General features: G+C 43.7%; 1 protein-coding gene across 1 annotated transcript in view; it reads left to right on the forward strand.

The window, feature by feature from the left end:
• Nucleotides 1-17,781, forward strand: part of RGL1 (ral guanine nucleotide dissociation stimulator like 1) — a 54,056-nt gene extending 36,275 nt beyond the window's left edge. The window contains exons 6-18 of the mRNA XM_014886731.2: nt 2,524-2,648; nt 3,269-3,484; nt 6,598-6,701; nt 7,737-7,821; nt 9,607-9,696; nt 10,871-10,957; nt 11,171-11,203; nt 11,900-12,021; nt 12,381-12,470; nt 13,655-13,838; nt 14,495-14,860; nt 15,886-16,000; nt 16,454-17,781. Coding sequence (XP_014742217.2) covers nt 2,524-2,648; nt 3,269-3,484; nt 6,598-6,701; nt 7,737-7,821; nt 9,607-9,696; nt 10,871-10,957; nt 11,171-11,203; nt 11,900-12,021; nt 12,381-12,470; nt 13,655-13,838; nt 14,495-14,860; nt 15,886-16,000; nt 16,454-16,551 — 1,715 coding nt within the window. The 3' untranslated portion in view covers nt 16,552-17,781. The remainder of the gene's footprint in view (nt 1-2,523; nt 2,649-3,268; nt 3,485-6,597; nt 6,702-7,736; nt 7,822-9,606; nt 9,697-10,870; nt 10,958-11,170; nt 11,204-11,899; nt 12,022-12,380; nt 12,471-13,654; nt 13,839-14,494; nt 14,861-15,885; nt 16,001-16,453) is intronic.
• The last annotated feature ends 1,782 nt before the right edge of the window (nt 17,782-19,563 follow it).

Raw genomic sequence — 19,563 nt, forward strand, 5'->3', positions numbered from 1 at the left:
CATTTTCTGAATTGTGGCAGAATAGAGGCTGGTTATTAGAGTCAAATAAGAGGAGGAAAATGAAATTAAGCTGTGGGGTCTGCAAAGAAGACTTTTAGGATTGCCTTACTTTTATCAGAGCTCCGTCTTTGTACATTTTCTTTCAAAATTCCTGATACATCTTCTGCAATCCTTGTTGATAATTACTGTCCTAAAGCATTCCTACTGTGTTCCAAATTTTGAAATTTGGGCTCTAATCCTATTATCGTCACTTTAATGAAGGGATGGGACTACAACTGTGCTAAAGATGAATTATTGCTCTGATTTACATCAGCTTCAAGGCGTGAGATTTTCTCTAAAGCAAGAATTCAGCCATAATTCAAAAAATAGTCATGGGTTTCTTCATTACAAGGCAATATATAACTTTTTAATCCAATAGAAAGTTGCTATGAAGTTTATTTTGTTTTTCTAACCTATCACCTTGACTTAATTCTGCCACATTGTGTATACTTTTATCCAATGAACTACTGTCCCACGTTCACACATATGCTTCTATTATAACACTTAAACTCTTAGCTTACCCTATACAATTACATTACTGCACTACAAAACCCTTCACCATCTTACCTAATACAGTTTCTTACTTACTTAAGGCATATTCTTACTTACAACTATAGAAACATTAGTTTATAATTTTTCTGCTTAACATCTTCGTATTTCTACTTTTACATCTATCCAAGCTTCTTCCAAGGCTGCAAATCCAACCCTTCAGTGTCTGTGGAAGTTTCTTTCTGTTTCCCACATAATCCTACAGCATGATTTGGGTAATCAAACCTCTGTTCTGTGCTGCCATCAGCCATGCCAGTAGATTAGATTGCAGTACCAGATAGGAAGATAAAAGCTGCTTCTGGCCTCAATTCTTGCAGGTTGAGCAAGCAAAACAAGGAGAGGCAGAGGTTGCAGGGTCAGGAGGGGCACGTGCTTACTCTCTGTGCCATCAGACTTTGAGAGGGCTGAGTGGATCAGAGGGGTCCTAAGATAATAAAATTATCAATAAAAGGGGATTCCAGCTTGTTGGAGAGTAGGGAAAAGACTGCTTACACATCTATGAAGGAGAAAAAGAGGAATGGAAAAAGAAAAGAAAAATTTACACTGTGCTTCAGGACCTCGTTTTAAGCATGGTGTAAGGTTTTGGGTAGGGCTGCAGCTCAGTGTGAGGATTTTCAGTTGAATTTCAAGAGCTGAAAGGAAAAGGAGGTTTTACAAAGCCAAAAGGAGTGAGATTCTTGTAGCAGTCCAGTCCAAGTCCATTTAATTATGCAAATTGTTACAAAACAGCCACAGAAAAGTAGTGCTACAACAGAGGTCTCCAGTTACCCCACTGAGTTCTGCCAATAAATTGTGCAATTCAAATGTACAGATGGAAATCAGCCTGTAGACATAACTTGTTACATCAAAACTGTAGCAATTTACATCGGTGATTATGTTCTGTTAATTACTGGAGGAAGGAACAATGAAGTATTTTGAAAAATAATGATTCTCTATCACGTTATCTGCTGTTGTTGCATTAATGCTCTGCTTTAACTGGATATGAAGTCTTGCCTAACACTCTTTATTTTTGTAAATGAAATCTTACCAGTAAACTCAGTACTTTGGTTGTTAGTCTTTGACAAGTCCCTAATTTTTTTCTCCCTCTTTATGGAGTTACTGTTGTCTTACAGTAAAAGGGATTAGGATTTATTTTCAAGGAGTTTCTGTTTGACTTCCTCTTCTACCATGGGAAACAAGGGCATATTTCTTGTTTTTGTTTGGAGTTTTTGTTCCCAACTCCTGGGAGCCAAAAGGTGACACGGCAGCAGCTGTGGAACTCTTTCCTTTCTGTGCTGGGTCAGGTCCCTCAGTGAGGACAGTTCTGCTCTCTCTCTCACCTCCTCTCTGCTGCCCAGTGCAGATTTAGGAGAACCACTCAGCAGAATATTGTAGGTCCTCACTGTATTCCATTTCCTGGGAAAAATTCCCTGAGGGAAAAGGTGAAGGCTGCTGGAATAAACTCTCTTCAATATAGCCCACGAAGCCACAAAGGGTGCCAGGCAATCTGGTATCTTCTTTTATTTCTGGATAGAAGAGCATTCCTAATGCAGTATTTTGGGGGTGTAACTGCAGCCTCATGTCTTTGTAGTTTGAAGGTTTTTTTATCACATTACAAATCAATTACAAAAGTAGATTAACAAAACTCTGCAATGTCAGTAAGGGATTTTTGTTGGGGTAGTGGTGATGTTTTTTCTTTCAGAAGAATAGTTAGCAAATGGGTCAAGCCACTTCTCTGCTAGGATTTTTTCTCTCTATTTCTTTTTATTCCACCTTTCCTTTGCCAATTTAATCTTCTGGTAATTTTTCTCACTCAGATGGCATAGTGGGGCCATTACATCAGGCTGGGCCCTTGGGGCATTCTGCTGTAATACAGTGATGTTGCAAAATAAACACCTGCTTTGATTCATTGTTTGCTGTATAAATTTACTGAGTGGTGTTTTCCATTCTGGCCAGATGGGTTTTGTAGCACTTCCTCCACTGACCTGGTGGATGGAGAGGAGCTGGAAATCAGCAATCCAGAAGAATTCTCCTCTTTTCAAGACCATGTTGTGGCAGAACAGTTGACATACATGGATGTGGTATGTGGAGTGTTGCATGTAATATAACTTCATAAAATAATATGTTGTTTGGTTTTTTTTTAAGTTACATTGCTTTAAGTATATGGTTCCAGAAGACGACTGCTGCTGGCACACAGAACACACCTCTGTGGTTATCCCAGCTGTTCCAGTCACTGGGCTTTTTCCCTTTTTCCTTCTGTCATTTTGAAGGTGTTTGTTTTGTTTTGTTTTGTTTTGTTTTATGTATAGCCTCTTTTGCAAAAGATATTGGCACTGAGAAATAGCACATTTTAACTACATCACTACCTGGCTTAAAGATGTTTGGGTACTCTGGACTGTACTGCTCAGATTTTGCTTTGTCTGTATCAATTCCCTTCTAAAAAAAATATTATCTCGATTATGCAGCTGATATAAAGGCATCCCTTATTTTCCCAGTATTGTTTAGCTGACAGTTCTTTTGGGGCATCAAGCCTATAAAGAATATGTCAAAGTATATTTTAAACTAAGAGAGAACCAATGCTTACCTTTAAGTACCATATTAGATTTAGATAAAATTTGTCCTCTGCACCTGTATTTTATCTTGTGGATAAAAGAGATTTAGGAGAAACCTGCTGGCTTACCACACCTCTGTTTCACTCTAGATGCTCTTCAGAAGAGTTGTGCCCTACCACTGTTTGGGATCCATCTGGTCTCAAAGGGATAAGAAGGAAAACAAGAACCTAGCTCCAACTGTCAGAGCCACCATCACTCAGTTCAATGCAGTCACCAAATGTGTCATCAGCACTATCCTGGGGACCAGGGAGCTCAAAATCCAGCAGAGAGCCAAGATCATTGAGAAGTGGATTCATATTGCACATGTAAAGCATTTCTTTTGTTTAATGTTTTTTGGGTGGGTGCCTTGGAGTGAAGGGGTTGGGAGAGGAGAAAGGGGTTGTACACATTGGTCCCAGGCCACCTTAGTTCTAATTCTTTCTATTTTTAACTGATTTTTTTAGATACCAAATAAATATTGTCCTTCCTCTCCTCAGAGAGAGGAAATGGAAATATGATGATACATGCCAAAGCTTTAGAGAAGTCCAGATAGTTGATATCAGTAGCTCTTCCCTTGTCCAGTGATGGAATCACTCCACTGTGGGAGGCCACTGGCCTGGGCAGGCAAGACTTCACTAGCACGTGGAATCACCTCCCTGTCCTCCATGTGCTTCAGCAGAGCTCTCAAGAGGATCTTGTAGCAGATTCCATGTTTTTATCAATGTTTTTCCTAATCTTTGCAAGAAAGGTTTCTTTTCCTATGCCTGCTTTATGTAACTTTAGTTTTCTAATTTCCTAGGTTTTAATATTTTACTGTAACTTTCCTAATTCCCCTCGGAGCACTGGGCAGCTGGCAATAAATGAGACCTCTCTGGAAGAGACCATTTCAAGCACTTCCATGTGGATGTGTTTTGACTTCTAAGAATCACATGGATTCTTTTTTGAGCTATAGGGAACAGTCAGAAAAAGCTGAAGCCAGAGGCTTTCCAACCTTGGCAACTTCTGTGCTTCCAGAGGCAGCATTCAGTCCTGGCACCTGAGCTCTGGCAACTGCATGGTTCAGGAAGCTGGTATGGGGAAGGTCTTGGACCTCTCCCGTGGCACTTAGATTTGCTTGTTTTTAATCATCATCTGATGGATGCTTTATTGCCTGTGTGAAGGGATTAGGAAATTTGATTTCCAATTTCTACGTGCAGATCTGAGCTGCAGAGGTCACCAGCTAAAAGGGCTTATTCCTGGGGCAGGCTGGGCAGAACTTTGGCGTCATCCCACGGCAGAAGGGAGGCCTGGGGAAGTCAGGAAAGGCACTGCCTTCATCCCACTCCCTGTGGATGGATAACTTTGTTCTATATCCCTGCTGATTCTGTGCTTCTGCCTTTACTTAATTCATACCTTCTGTGCTTCTCCTTTTACTTAATTCATTAAATGCTCCAGTCGTAGCATGAAACACATGAAAAATGTATGTGCACACTGCAGAATAATGGCACATGTACAGCAGCTGGGTGCACATATACTTAGCTGCCCACTTCTGAAGAAAGCTGCTTGCTTTGTGCATGCAAATAAGTGTTTTGAATAGTTAGGTGTTTGAATTAGAAAATAATCCACTCATTAAAGTACAGTTATTCACTGACAACTAAACTTAGCAGCACGGAGGTCCACATTTGTTATCTCTCTTTTGGATCCATTTTCTTGGTTCAAAAGATAAACTGAATACTTTCTCTACTGCCAGTGCTCTGTTCCACCCAGATCTAAGGTTCCTGAGCCAGGAGCAGCCAATTTCACTCAAACAATATTTTCTTTAAAAATAAAAAGTAAAAATGAAATCATTAATGTCCTGTTATGCTTAAAATTTTAAAAGCAAAGCTGTTTCTGCACAGGATTCTTTCTGGTTTTCCCTCTGTGAAGGACACAGCATGAAACAAAGTTATTAAAACCAGTCTTAAAAATTCCTCATGCAAATGAAAGCTTGCTCAAGTTTAGTCTGCAGTCAATTGAATCACTAGAACACTAAATCCAATATTAAATGAAATTCCTACTGTGCTCTAAATTATACAGCATGCAGTTAAGTCAAGATGGTTCCAAATTGGATCTTCAAGTTCAAACTCCTGTTCCACTGGGAAGAAAGAAGAAAAGCTCATAATTTGTGCCTCTAAATTCGTGTTCTTCCCAACCTAATTTCAGGTTGAAGAAAAAGAAAGGTCTCATTCTTTAACATGTCAGTCTCTGGAGAAGAGCTGTTATGTGGCTTTTTTGGCCCCAAACCTTGCAAAAATAGCTTTCAGGTCTAGTGCGTCCTGCCCTATGATCTTGAATTTGGTCTTTATCTGACCCAAGTGTCCACCTGCTTCAGGTGCTGTCGGCCCAGGCTCTCTGCTAAGCCACACTTCGATAGATGCAGTCTCCTGGTCAGCACAGTTTTTTGTAGGTCAGTTACTGGGAGAGCTTGAACTCTCCTTAGCTGTTCAGTCACTTGTAATGCAACTCATGAGCAGAGATGCTGATATATTAAGGTCTGACTTTTGCTTATGCTGAGGTTGCTTTACATTTGTTCAGTCCTACAAAGGAAATAAATCATGTCTGTTTTCACTGTAAGGTTCCTTTACATGATAAGCATTATTAGGTAAGAAACAGATTCATAAAAATGTTGATAAGGAGAATTGGGGTTTGAATACATTCTTATCTCCATGCAGCAGTCAGATTGACAGATGTTTGTCTGCTGGATTTGCATGTACAGACACCTGTGCTGAAGTTTGTGGTATCCAAGCTCTTGTTCTTGAGCCACCAAAAGATTTCCAGGAGTCACAGACCAGACTTTTCCTCTTGTTTCCCTCTGCTACTTCTTTGAGTTTTTCATTATCCTTTTCCACCCAAGTCACAGAGCAGCTCCATAAGAAACACCCATAACCAGTCTCTGTTCAGATTTGATCCCAACTCTGGAAAAGCTGGGAAGATTTTTCTCTTTAACAGTGTGCACATACTTGAATAACAGGTTATTCCTTTGCATGTCTTTATTTTTAATTGACACGGAGATGATTGAGGGTTTACATTTTAAATACCACATATAAAGAGGCAAAGCCTCGTTTTCTCCCTAAGGGGTAAAAGGGATTGGTAAGTATAAAGAGCTTTTTAAGAAGTATAACCTTGGTGCCTTTTGCCATGACTTCCTGGACTCAGTTTCACTTTTATTTTTACTTGGAGAACTGGAAGCTGTGATACCACAAATACATGAAAGTGAGGAAAACAAGATACAAATGCCAAAGCTTGTGAAATGTTTGGTGGCTGAAGTGGGGAGTGATATTTTCGATGCTCAGTATTTGCACAGCTGCTGCTCAGCAGGGAGAATGTGTAGCAGACATGACAGGGCTCAGAGAGAGGTGCACTGAGGTCTGTGCAGTGCTGACATTTAATGCTCCTGTGTTTCCAACCACTCCTTTCACAGGAATGTAGGATCCTGAAGAACTTTTCCTCCCTGAGGGCCATCATTTCAGCTCTGCAGTCCAACTCCATCTATCGGCTGAAGACCACCTGGATGTGTGTTTCAAAGTAAGCCTTGCCCTCAGTTCCCCAGGGCCACAGGGGTCAGTGCTCCTTCTTTTCATCTTCTCACTCTTCTGTTCTTCATTGACATGGGTCCTGTCGGAGGAACCTCCCATTCCTGGGAGGCTCAGACCCCTTCTGTGACCTCTTTCCTGTTGAGGAGATATTCTGCCCTTGGGGATACTGGATTCTGTCCTTTTTAACATACTGAGTCTTCCACAACTTCTGTAGAAAAACTATGGCACTGGCTTCTCACCCAGCTCATACTCACCACTCCCAGGCCACCATGATCTTGTTTCCTTCTCTCCCATGAAGTTTGAGGAGATCCAGCTTGCTACAAATCCTCCCAACTCTTCTCCTGATGATGATATTTACATAAAATATATTCCCAAACAGCAAAATCCAGTATTGAAGATAATATTTCTTCCAGGGGAGCACTTAATTGTGTTAATACTTACGGCCTGCCCCACAGATGCCATAAGTTGCTGTCTAGAAAAGATGGTGTTCTGCTCATTCAGTTTGGGGAAACCAGATTTCTTTGCCTTTGATAAATTAAAATATCACTCTGATAGGCAGTATCCTTCTGTATTTCCTCTCCACAGAGGTGGGATTTTCCTTCTGCTGCCCTGTGTTTCTGATCAAAATATTACCTGTTTTGTGTTTATAGCATTGGGCAAAAAACTACTCCTACACTTAAATGCTTCCAGCTTTCCAGAATTCATGAAAAAGAACTTGGGTTCCCTCTCAGCTGTTTTTCTGTTCCTTTGTATCCCTGACCCATTCTCACAGTGCAGACAGTTCAAAGCCCTGCCCAGGGGCTGCTGATGGAGTTTTGCTGTCAGATGAGGCCAAACTTTACTGGGAGCACCAGAATATCCCACCAAGGCTCCCGGGAGATGTGCAGCATCTCACTGGATGTGTTTTGGTGCTGTTATCTTTTATAAGTTGAACTGTTAATGATTGATGAGAAAGAAACAGAAACTTGATTGGATTTTAGAGTGCTTGCTAATGACATAAATGATTTAATCTTCTCCTGTGCAGGGACATCCTGCTGATGTATGAAGAGCTGTCTGACATCTTCTCAGACCATGACAATTATCTGACAAGTCGGGAGCTGCTGATGAAGGTGAGAACCAGTGAGAGTTCAAAGCTTGTGATCTCTATGAAATCTGAGCTTTAACCCTTTTTGAAACCAGCTGCCAAAGCTCACCTCTTCCTCAAGGACCTTATGTGGTGCTTTAGGGAAGAACAGGCTGTAAAACCTGAACTTTTTGCTGGGCTGAGGGTTGATTTCCTTGTTCCTGGAAGAATCAGTAGCTTTAGCCTGAATAGCCACAACCAGCAGGCTTTGGCAGCATGATCTGGGTGGACAGCAGCCCATGAAGTCACTGGAACACTGCCATAGCTGCAGCTGAGGAATCAATCCAAAATATTTATCCCACTATCCTGTACCTTTCTTAGAACTAGGAAGCAGGGCTGGGAATTCTGAAGGAACAGGCTTCTTATTCTGTGTGTGGCCAGATGGACAACAAAGCAGGCTCTGTGTGGAGCAGTTTGACTTGTGCACTCTCTTGGGTGAACCCCAGTAAGCTCAGAAGCCTGAAGGGGGTGAGGAAGAATGGCAGGGAAAGGTTATGTTCTGCAAAAACTAAGGAATGTTTGTGGCAGGTTTTTTCCATTTACATAAAAAAGTTCCAATAAACTCGCTAACTATTGAATTCTTTGGCAGTTCTGTCCAGCCAGTCTGGCATTTGTCCCTCAGCCCCTTGCCTTAGGATCTGAAATGCGTTTTCCTCAGGAATGGTGGGTGAACACATTCACATCTGTCAGACCGTTTTGTTTATCATCCATTAATCAACATCTGTAGGCAAATTTTAAAGGTGAGACCATAATAAGCATAGAGGGAAAATGTGTGTTCAGAACAACCTATTTAACTAAGTAGTAAAGAACAAAGCAACTCGGACTGAGCTCAGACCTCTGACTCCCAGTAAATCACCCTCCAGCTGCCCTAAGCAGATCTGAAAAGCATTTTGGAAGCAGTGAGAGGAGAAAAATCCCACAGAATAGCTAGAGCCTCTCCCTTACATTTCATCTTGGACCATTTGGAGGATTGATATCCAGTGAATCCTCAAAGACTTAGTTTCCTTCACTTTAAATAGCCCCTGTAAGGGAAGCCATGTTTGACCTTGCCTGTCCATTCTGCAGACAAAATGCCATTGAAAACAGATTGGGTGGCATGGAGAGGGAGCAGCATTCCCTCCTCCTGAACAGCCATTGATAACGATTTGTGACACATCTATGCAACCACTGGAAGAAACATGTAACTCCAACATCCCCTGTGAAATAAAGGTTTGAAGAACTATGGTGAAATATCTCAGCCATTCATAGGAAAGCTGGAGTTGTGGGGATGGAAACCTATTGCTTTAATTTCCTGCATGGTTTTGGATTAGTCAGTAGACCACAGTTGCTGGATCTTGGTGTTGCAGCATAAGAAAAACAACAAAGCATTACATAAGATGGAGATGTTTACTTGTACCAGGCCTGATTAGGGAATTAACCAGAAATCCTGATGTCAGGAGTGTTGGGATAGAGCATCTGGACACTTGAAGTATATTTGAGCTTCTCTGATTTAAACTCCCAAGAGTTTTACAGCAGCACTTGGCTTTGGCCAGAGCTGTTCTGCAGAAAAATTCCTTCACAGTCATTTTGTGTGATTTTTGTCCAAAATTCCCAATCAGCATCCAGTCCCAGGAAATCAAGATGTATGTAGACACATGTGTGTCTGCACAGCAAGTATTTTTTGCTGACTTAACTTGTCTGGTTAAATGTATTTACTATTTTGCATGCATGTAGTTGCCATTTACCACTTGGATCCTCCATTAATTGCCTTTAATTCTCTTTCACCTCACAGGAAGCAACATCCAAATTTGCAAATCTGGACAGCAGTGAGAAAGAAAATCAGAAAAAGTCACAGAAGCGACTGCAGCTTCAAAAAAACAAGGTGTGTTTGGGGCTTTTCCTCCCCTTTTTGAACTGGTAACCTATGGTTAACCAAGTTACTGGTTAACCCTAATTGGTCAATTCTATAAGAAGCAAAATCTAGAAAGGTCTTCACCAGAGTGGGTGAGTGAGGAGGGGATTAATGGATATAAACATGTGGTCATCACTTCCACCTCTCTTGTTTCAGTCCTACAATAAAGAGTTCCATTATCTACTCTCGTTACACTTTAGAGAGAAACACAATTTGCATGTAGTAAAATATGTGCTGCTGTAAATTATGGAGTTCTTGTGATAAAGAAAATGAGCTCTAGCAGAGCAGAAGTCTCATTTACTTTCAAACATGCTGATGAAGCTTCTGACATACCAGCTTGAAAATTGTGCAGACTTCTACAGAGATTGCTTTGTAAAATGTGTCTGTGTTCCAGTCTGCTGGTGAAAATGGTTTTTGTCTCAAAGCTGGCAAAGATTTAAAAGGACAGGAGGACAGAAATCTGGAAAAGGAAGAAAAAAGTGCTGAATATGATTTTTGTCTGTTTGTTTGACTGGAAAAAATACAGATCCCTCTGGATGGTAGAAACAAGTGTTTCCTTTGCCAAGTGTAGAGCCAGCCTGAACTCTGCAAGTACTTGCAGTCTAGAAGTTTAAAGTGTGAATAATTAGCATGAAAATGCAGTGGATGGCTGGGGAAGATGGTCACTTCTTGGAGAGAAAAAATTGTGACTTGATTTGAGTTCACTGTCATGAGGTATAATCACACATCATTAAGTAAAAATCCATGGGGGTGAAGCAGAAACTGCTCACACAGGCTGGCCAGGACCATTCCCCAGCTCCTCCTCCTCTTGCAGCAGGTGACAGAGGCCGCCTGTCCCTGGGCCTCAGTGCTTCTCCCAAAGGCAGGGTTTCCTGGGGAACCCACTGTTAGGAATCAGTGGTGGCAATACTGTCATACAAAAGCACTGGGTGATACCTGTGAGAGCATCTTGGTCTCCCTGGAATTGGATTTAAATTCTAGATTATCTAATGAAAATGATGTAATGAAAGAAAACATAATTATAAGACTGATGCTTGGTTAAGCAGATTACTTTCATTTCATTTTCTTACACAGGAGTGTTCTGGAATTCTAATTATTCTCATTTTGCAGTTAATTAATCGAGCCTTGCTCTGCTCACTTGCAGGGAGTGATGCAAGGCACAGTCCCTTACCTTGGCACCTTCCTGACAGATCTCATCATGCTGGACACAGCCCTTCAGGACTATGTCGAGGTAACTTGGGGCAATTTTTTTGGAACCCTAAATACCCACCCTGCCTTCCCTACTGAGTTTACTTGTTTCTGTATTCTCGCCTTCTGCAGCTTTTAAAAAAGAAAAGGGAAGCAGTAGGCAGTGTTATTAACTGGAACTTGTGTGAATTTTTGTGCTTTTCTCTCAAGGTACAAGTCTGGCTCTTCTCTGATCCCTTCTCTTTCCTTCCAACAGGGTGGACTGATCAATTTTGAGAAGAGACGAAGGGTAGGTTGAATGTTCTGGGTTTTTTTTGGTTTATTGATATCTTCTGGGCAAGTGTATTTGTCCTTAGCAGCTGAACCAGACCCGGTGGCTGGAGACCTTTGCTTTCCAGAACAGTTAGTAAATATCTTCCTTCTCCTGCAGGAAACTCTTTGTAGGTAAAAGGCTGCAGAGAGCAAACCAAGTTCAGAGGACTGAGAAATAAATGCTGTCAGTCTCTCCTTTCAGCCTGATCCTTGTTGGTCAGAGTTAAGTAATGTCCTGTAGGAGTAAAGGTGCTGGGGTTACCTTGGGCTGAATGAAATCAGGCCAAATCTCCATCCTGGGGCTTGAAAGCAGACCTGGACTTGGCTGAGATGGAGCCATTTCCTCCCCTTAACTGCTCAGTAACCTGCCCTAAACAATGCAGGGTGATTTTGGCAAGGTCTGTGTACAAGTGCAGTTACAGAAGAGCAGCACTCTCTGGTCACATGCCTTAAGGCATTTTACATTCCTCTGGAGCAAGTGTGAGGACACATTATGGATCCCAGGGAAAAAACCCACCTTTATTGTTAGAAAACTGATTCTTGAAATAGTTACTCAACTGAACCTGAACTTTACATCAAGCCAAGTCTGTCCTGGATCCTTTGTCATGTGAGTATGAATGACTATAATCTTGTTTTCTAATTAGACTTTCTATTTGATTATTTATTTTCTTAGGAATTTGAAGTCATAGCCCAAATCAAGCTCCTGCAATCTTCATGCAACAGCTACTGCCTGATACCAGACCAGAAATTCATCCAGTGGTTCAGGAGGCAACGACACTTAACAGAGGAGGAGAGGTAGGTCCTCAGTGCAGCTGGCAAACCTCTGTTCACACACACCTGGGCAGGTCAGGGCAGGGACATAGAAATACTGGAGAGCATTATTTTTACTATTATAAGGAGGTGAAATATCCCCTTGGCCCTGGTAAAATGCAGGCAGAGAGTGTTCCTCTTTGTGGAGCTGCACCCTTCTATGAGGCGAGAATAACTGAAGGATTCTCAGATTTCTTCAATGTTGCTGCTGTGAGATGTTCAACTAAAGAACATTGTACAGCTAAATAACATTGTACAGCTAAATAACATTGTACAGCTAAATAACATTGTACAGCTAAATAACATTGTCTGCAAATATTCACCTGCTGGCCTCTGCCCTGCAGTTACAAACTCTCCCGTGAGGCTGAAGCAGCTGCTGATACCAACATCCTGTCTCCAAAATCCCAGAAAAGCATGGTGAAGAGGATCAGCACGTGAGTAGGATGGGGCAGGGGGGTTTTAGGGTGGGAATATGGACTGGGATAAGTCAAACAAACAGAGCTCATTTAATCAGCTGCAGAACCTGCCTGGGGATCCACAACCCTGCATTGTGGCTGAAGCTGTCCCTTTGTGTTGCTAAAGATAGAAGAAACTAGAATAAATAATCCTTCTTATAGTGTCAATAAAAGAGGAAACATTTTAATGCTGGATTATAATTCAGTAGCTATTGTGTAATAACTTTGCTGAATGCAGTAGGGAAACAGAGTAAGTGAGGATAAAGTCTGGTCTATTATTAGTCTAAATTGCTACAGACGTGCAAAAATTCCTTGCAGGATTTTAATATGAAAACTAAGGTTAGCAAAAAGGTGTTTGATAAAATCTGCCTTCCAGCTGGAGAAGGAAAAAAAAATCATGGGGACACGGTCCAATTTGGTGTAATACCACAAACTTTCATACAGGAGGTGGGTAGAGGACAGGGCCATGCAGCTGGACATGGGAAACAAGAGGCTAGCAGGAATGCAGGGAAAGCTGCATGGAATAAAGCAGAGCTCAAAGACTGAAGTAAAAATATCTGCACTCTGGATGTGTTTTGCAAATGAATGCTGTAGAAAAGCAGTGGGTGACACCTCTCTAAGCTGTATTAAATCATTAACTGCACGCTGGTGCTCCCTGCTCCTCCTCTTAGTGGGTCAGACCAGCTTGTTTCCCTCGACACTCCTTTCAAGTCACTTGACCTGCATTTAGAAATGAGTCTTGGAGAGGGAGTGCCTCTAATTTACACTTTATAATCTCCTTATTGTGTGCATCTCCAGCCTTCTAGAGAGAATCTGGTACCTGTGGCACTCTGGTAGAGGGCAGGAATTGGCAGTAGGGTGAAGCCCTTTTTTTCTATTAAATGACCCTGAAAATGTGAAGAGACTTAAGAGGAGTGTTGTTCTAGTGGGGCATGAGCTGGTTGTGAGCTTGCAGCTGTGGGCACTCTGGGTGAGGAAGGTGTTGTGTTAGCCTGTAACAAACCCTCTGCACAAACTGTATAAATACCACAGAGGAAATGAAAACAACAGGCCACTCCAGAGAGGAAAAAACTCCAGAATGCAAGAGTTGGGAACCAAGGGACAGCTTTGCTCAGCCCAGCTCTCACTTACTGGCTTTTATGCTTTCTTTCTTTCTGTACTAGACTTTTTCTGGGCACTGACGTGTTCACCCCACCCAAAGAACAATCCCTGAAGAGCTCTCCTGTAGGAGGGAGCTCCGGGGAAAGCACGGATTCAGCGAGTGTTTCATCGTGTGAGTTTAATCACTCTGAAACTGAGGATGTGTGTGTGACTCCCGTCTCTAGTCCTGAGGACCCTCTGAAAAAGGTACAGCTCTGCATGCTGCAGGCAGGCCCAAGACACTTGACCAAGGCTCTTGGTCTTGACTAGAGCATTGGTTTTAGTGAAATGGAGAGAGAAATGTGTAAAAATGGAAGTAATCCGGTCAGGGTTCTTGCACAATGTTCTGTGTTGTCCCTTACAGTGGGTTTGTTCCTGTCAGGAAGCTTTTGAGCAAGGTAGAGGGAGAGAAAGGCAAACGCTGAACAGGGGAAGGAAGGGGGCAGTTTCAAGGAGAATGGCAGAGAGGGAGGGATGTGTGTATTTCCAGTTGTGTGAAGGCTCTCACCTGGAGCAGGAGTGCCTGTGACACCCTCTGCTCCTTCCCAGCCGGTCGCAGTTCCTGGCTGGCCGCCTACAGCCTCATGCTGTCCCTTGGATCTGCTGCCACCTCCTGGGCTGCTCGTGCTGCGGAGCCAGAGCAACCCCAGCGGGACAGGAATTGTCATTAAAATGCTGTAATCAGTCGAGTGAAGTTCAGGTTTCCTGGAGGCAGGGAATCCCCCTGCCAGCAGGCTGGGCAGGGTGTGGGTGGCTGAGGTTTGTCTGTGCCTTCTGCTTTCTCCCGTTCCGGTGGCACAGTGACACACCCAGGCACACCAAATGTCCTCTTTTGTGACGGCACTTTCCTTTCTGTGGTGCAGATCTCCGGCTACCCCTTATCCTCCTGCTCTCCTGACTCCTCCACGAGCACACCTTCCTCAGGGGTGTCATCTTTACCCTCCTTCCTGCTGGCCTCCAACGACGACAAGAGCTCTGTGGGCTCTGACAAGGGCTATGACTCCGACAAGGGCTCCGTCAGCTCCGACAAGGGCTCCAGCTCCAGCAAGGGCTCCATCTTTGACGCTGGCTCGGGCCAGGACAGCGGCTCCGTCCCCACCAGGGACCCGGGCTCAGTGCCAGGCAGTGTCCCCAGAGCGCTGCCCGTGTACAACCGGCAGAGCGAGGGCTCGTGCATCATCCGGGTCAGCATGGACGGGCTCCACGCCAGCGTCTACAAGAGCATCCTGGTGAGTGCCACAGCTCCGGGCTTGGCACGGGTGTCCGTGGGGGGGACCCCTTCACCGAGCTGGCTCATCAAACCTGGCTGCAAAGGGAAAATGGCACATGGTGCCACGCAGGATGTGTGGAGCCTGGTAGGAACGAGATGTTTGAAAACAGCTTTAGGGAAGTTTCTGGTCTGGAAATTGAAGTTTGTGTTTTATCAAAAAGTTCCAGGTGAAGCACTGTGAGCACATTGGAGTTTTGATATAAGATGGTACATTTTCCCTGGAGCAGCTTTCCCCAGGCACTGGTTTCTGGAAACAGGGAGCAGCAGGGGAGAGAGCTGACATGCCCTTTAATTCTGCAGCTTCTTCCCATGAAGGGAAAATCTTCCTCCTCTTGGCAGACCAGCAGCCCCAGAATCCAGGCATTTCCCTCTCTGCTTATTCCACAGACACATCCCAGCAGTGCCACTGGTGCTGGACCATGAGTTATGTGGCTTAGCTCAGCTGGGGATTCTCAGGGCCTGCTGAAGGGAAACAAATGCAGGCTAGTTCTCATCACCTTTAGTTCCTGATTTTAATGGTCTCACTTCCCCAAATCCAGCAAGTTGTTCCCTGATGGATTTGGCTCCTGGTGAGACTGCAGGAGGCTTTGGAGGAGCCCTGTGTCTGGTCCAGATGCACTTCCAGAGCACACAGCAAAGCCAGAAAGCTTTGCAGGATGTCCAAGGAAGTGCTTAGCACAGGAGCCTGCAAAGAGCAGCTGGGGCAGCTGTGGCTGGTGAGAATGAGGTCTCTCAAAGGGAGCAGACACTGGGATTTACTGCTGTGTCTACTACTATGGTAGCTGTCAGCTTGAAATAAAAAGCCACCACCTCCAGATGTCATAAATACTAAGTTTAGTGTCTGTCAGCACCTGCCCCTTTGTTACTGACCTGTTTTTTTCAGTTCTCTGACATCTCTTCCAAGAACAAGCAGTCAGGTTTTTGTTAACTGCTGAATCATGAGAGTGAATGAGAAGAATCTCTCATTGCACCTTATCTTTGCAGATAACCAACCAGGACAGAATTCCTGATGTCACCCAGCGAGCCCTGCTGAAGCACAACCTCGAGCCTGATGCAGTTGAAGATTATGAGCTTGTGCAAGTCATCTCTGAGGACAAAGGTAGGGAAACAGAACTCTGCTGCTGCTGGAAAGTTCTGTTGGATTTCAAAAGGAAGAATAAAACAGGAAGCTTAGAAACCCCCAGCCTGCTCAGGGGTGGTTTCTGTCAGCACAGTCCCCTTTCCCACAGGCAAAGCCAGCTCCTGGGCTGCCAGGCTGACTTGGTGTGTGCCTTGCAGCCATAGAGTGACCACAGGATCTTGGGTGGGGGTGATGTTCTGCCTCCCTGGGACCAGGCCCGTGGATCCCACCCATCATCAGCCTTCTCCCAGAGAGTCTGCCAGGCTGAGCATGGTCTGGGCCTGCCCTGCTCCCTTTCCTGCAGGAAGCTGCTCTGGCAGAACAGGGAGACTGCCCTGCCTGCACAATCCTGCTCCTGCTCCCTGTCCCCTCTCAGCCTTCCTGCTGCTGTGCACCCCTCCCCACTAACGCTGCTCTGGCCCTGTTCTGCAGAGCTGGTGTTCCCCCGTGATGCCAACGTGTTCTATGGCATGAACAGCCACGTGAACTTCGATTTCATCCTGAGGAAGAAGGCAGAGCTGGTTGGCTGAGGCTGCACCTGCACTGCCCTCCCAGCTTACAGGGAATCTGATGGAATTCCCTGTTGAAAATGTGCAATTGGAGCAATGGGCAGCCCTGGTGCAAAGGCTCCAGGCTGCTACATTTGCCTTGAGGACACCCCATGAGCCAAGAGAAAAGTCTCTTCCATGCCAGTATTATACAGAAGACCATCTGAACTTATTTTTATAGAACTGAAGCAAGTCCTGAGTATGTCTGCCTGAACCAGCTGAAAACTTTTTGCACTTGTTCTACGCCAGAGAATGACCCATTTTGGCTCTTGTTTCCAAAGAACTTCAGAATGAATGAACTGCACTTGCCTTTGTTTGAACGTCATGAATGGGACAAACAAACACTACTTTGTGTTGGATGGAGGTCTTAATGTCACAATAGGGTGTTTTCCCTTGGACTTGGTTAAGCCATGGACCAGAACTGGATGCCTTTTGTATGTACTCCCATGTGATGGATGGATGGATGGATGGACATCCTCCCAATGTGCAATTCCTCTGCTGGAACTGAACTTTGAACCTCTTTAAAAGCCATAAGTAAGACGTTGGATTGTAAGCAGCCCTGATTTGAGGCACATGAAATACAGGCAGTATTTCTTGTTCTGGTGTTAGCACTGTGCATCCCTGCACAGATCTAGGAGTTACTATCCAAATAGATAGCTTTGGATTGTTAAGGATCATTAGTTAAAGTGGTTTTATCCGTGCCTGGGCCTTTTTCCCCCAGTTGTGTGGCACTAATTTGCAAAACTGGGCTCAGGTAAGTTTTACACTACATTTGGATTGATCACTTGTGTTTACAGGTAGGTAAAACAGACTGACTGTAGGTCTGCTGTACATCCAAGAGTTTTATGGCAGGTCCCACGAGCCTGGTGTGGGTCACAGTCTGAACAATTTATGAATTCCAGTTGTTTGTTTGTTTAGAGGGTGACAGAGGCGGGGGTTGTTACTGAGCCTTAACCTTTGCCCAGAGTTAGGGCAAAACTACAAGTTCAGTTTTCTCTGCTTTTGATGTCTGTACAGTGCAGTTCCTTGTGTACATAGCACAGCTCCTACTGTATATAGTCCTGCTCACTCAGAGGGTGTATGGCAGTGTTAAGCTGAAACATGAATGTTCTGGATTTTAAAATTACACTTTCCAAATGTTTATATATGTTATGTTTTTAACTGCTTACCTGTAATCTTTATATGATAAGTATATAAATTGTTTTTCATTAATATGTGCCTGGAATCAGTCAATTTCCTTTTATTAGTGCATGTCAGATGTGTAAAAACACCTCACACCACTTCCCTTGCTGTCAGTTTCTTCAGCTTCTCCACTTTTACTGTTTAACTTCTCAACAGCAAAGCCAAAGCCCTCCCGGTGCACCAGCCATGCACACAGCCTGTGAGAGATATTTTGTGCTATTTCTTAAAGTTTCAGCTCAAAGATTTCCGTAACTGGGTAATTTAGATTGCACACCAATTTTATGTCTCCTGCATGAAATCATTCTCTCTCAAGTCACTGAATGACTTCTGAGGCTAGATAATACAAAATAAGTGCTTTAGAGTGTATCCGTTTCTTCCCATTTTCTCAGTCATGGTGTTTTTCCTCCTGCTCTCCCAATCATTACTTTGTTGCATTTTCCCCTCCTTACACACAATACCAACATTCAGATAAACAGTTTACACACTACACCCTTCTGCCATTTCACAGATCACTTCAGCATGAGGGGAGACTCCTGAACTGCCCAAAAGTCTCACATTCAGTCACTGAACTACAGCGACCCTGCCCACTTAAAGGCCTCTCATGTTACACTAAGGAAGACAAAACAAAGAGTACCTGAATCTGTTTAAACTACCTCAGGCCACAAAACCCAACACCAGAACCTCACTCCACTTCCTTCAGGAACAATACACTGCATTAGTGAACTTGGAATTTCACATGCCATATTGAGAGCACAACAGCACTTTTCTATCCTTAACCCAAAGCAAAGACCAAGCTGGTGGGTTCCAAGCAGTCTTACTGTAATTAATCATTTTTAGGGCCTGCCAACACAGCCTGCCTTGTGAAGAAGCTGCCAGAAGGCTGCTTCAAAGTTGGTGCTCCTGCTCAGTTTTGAAACCCATTGGCTGAGTCAAAAAAATTACAAAGTCTTGTCTAAGGCACTGCCATATTTGGCCCATGGTTGTACACAAGATAATGAAGAACACTTTATTGTTTAATGGTGGGAACCTGACCCTTGAAAGAGAAACAATGGATTGGTCAATCCATAGGAAGGTGAAAGAGGAACAATACTCCCTGGGGCTGTGGTCAGCATGGAGGGGGCATCATGCATGATTGTGGCCTTGTCTCACACACTGGCCCTATGTGAGATGATGGTGTAACTGGAAAAATTCCACTCCAGAGGAGGAGCTGCAAGGCCCAGTTCTGGGGTGGAGGGGATGAAGAGAACAGGATGCACACCACTTTGATCCAGGGGATGCCCTGAGGGTGCACAGCCTGCCTGAGCACCGTGCTCCATCTCCTCGTGCTCAGCAGCTTTTCACAAATTGAGAGGTCAGTAGGTGTTATTTGCTACTGCAACTAATAAAATAAATTTGCTTTGAAATCACAATTGTGTCTCAAGTGTTTTGTGCACAGGCATCCTCCTGAACCCGTAACAAAAACAAGTACATGGAAAGTACTTTCCACTTCCACATGGAAAGTGGAAAAATACCAGAAAAATACAGAGGTGTTTTAAGTGGCTCCTACTTTTCCAAAACATATTTAGTTCTGGGAGAGCAAAGCCTGAGCAGCACCAGCCAAGGAACTGAAAATACAGGCAGAGAACAGAACTTGTCACATGGGTAGAACCACTGGCATCACCCAGGTCTTGCTGTATCAATAAATGGAGAATTGTGGATTTATGAACACACACACACACATACACACGGTAAAGGACCAATCAGCAAGGCTGAGTCCCTGTGTGCTCTGAATGGACACAGGCATTTAATTCCTATATCCTTAATTTTTTTCGC

Source organism: Sturnus vulgaris, chromosome 9 (genome assembly GCF_052056855.1).
Source record: "Sturnus vulgaris isolate bStuVul1 chromosome 9, bStuVul1.hap1, whole genome shotgun sequence".
Taxonomy (NCBI): domain Eukaryota; kingdom Metazoa; phylum Chordata; class Aves; order Passeriformes; family Sturnidae; genus Sturnus; species Sturnus vulgaris.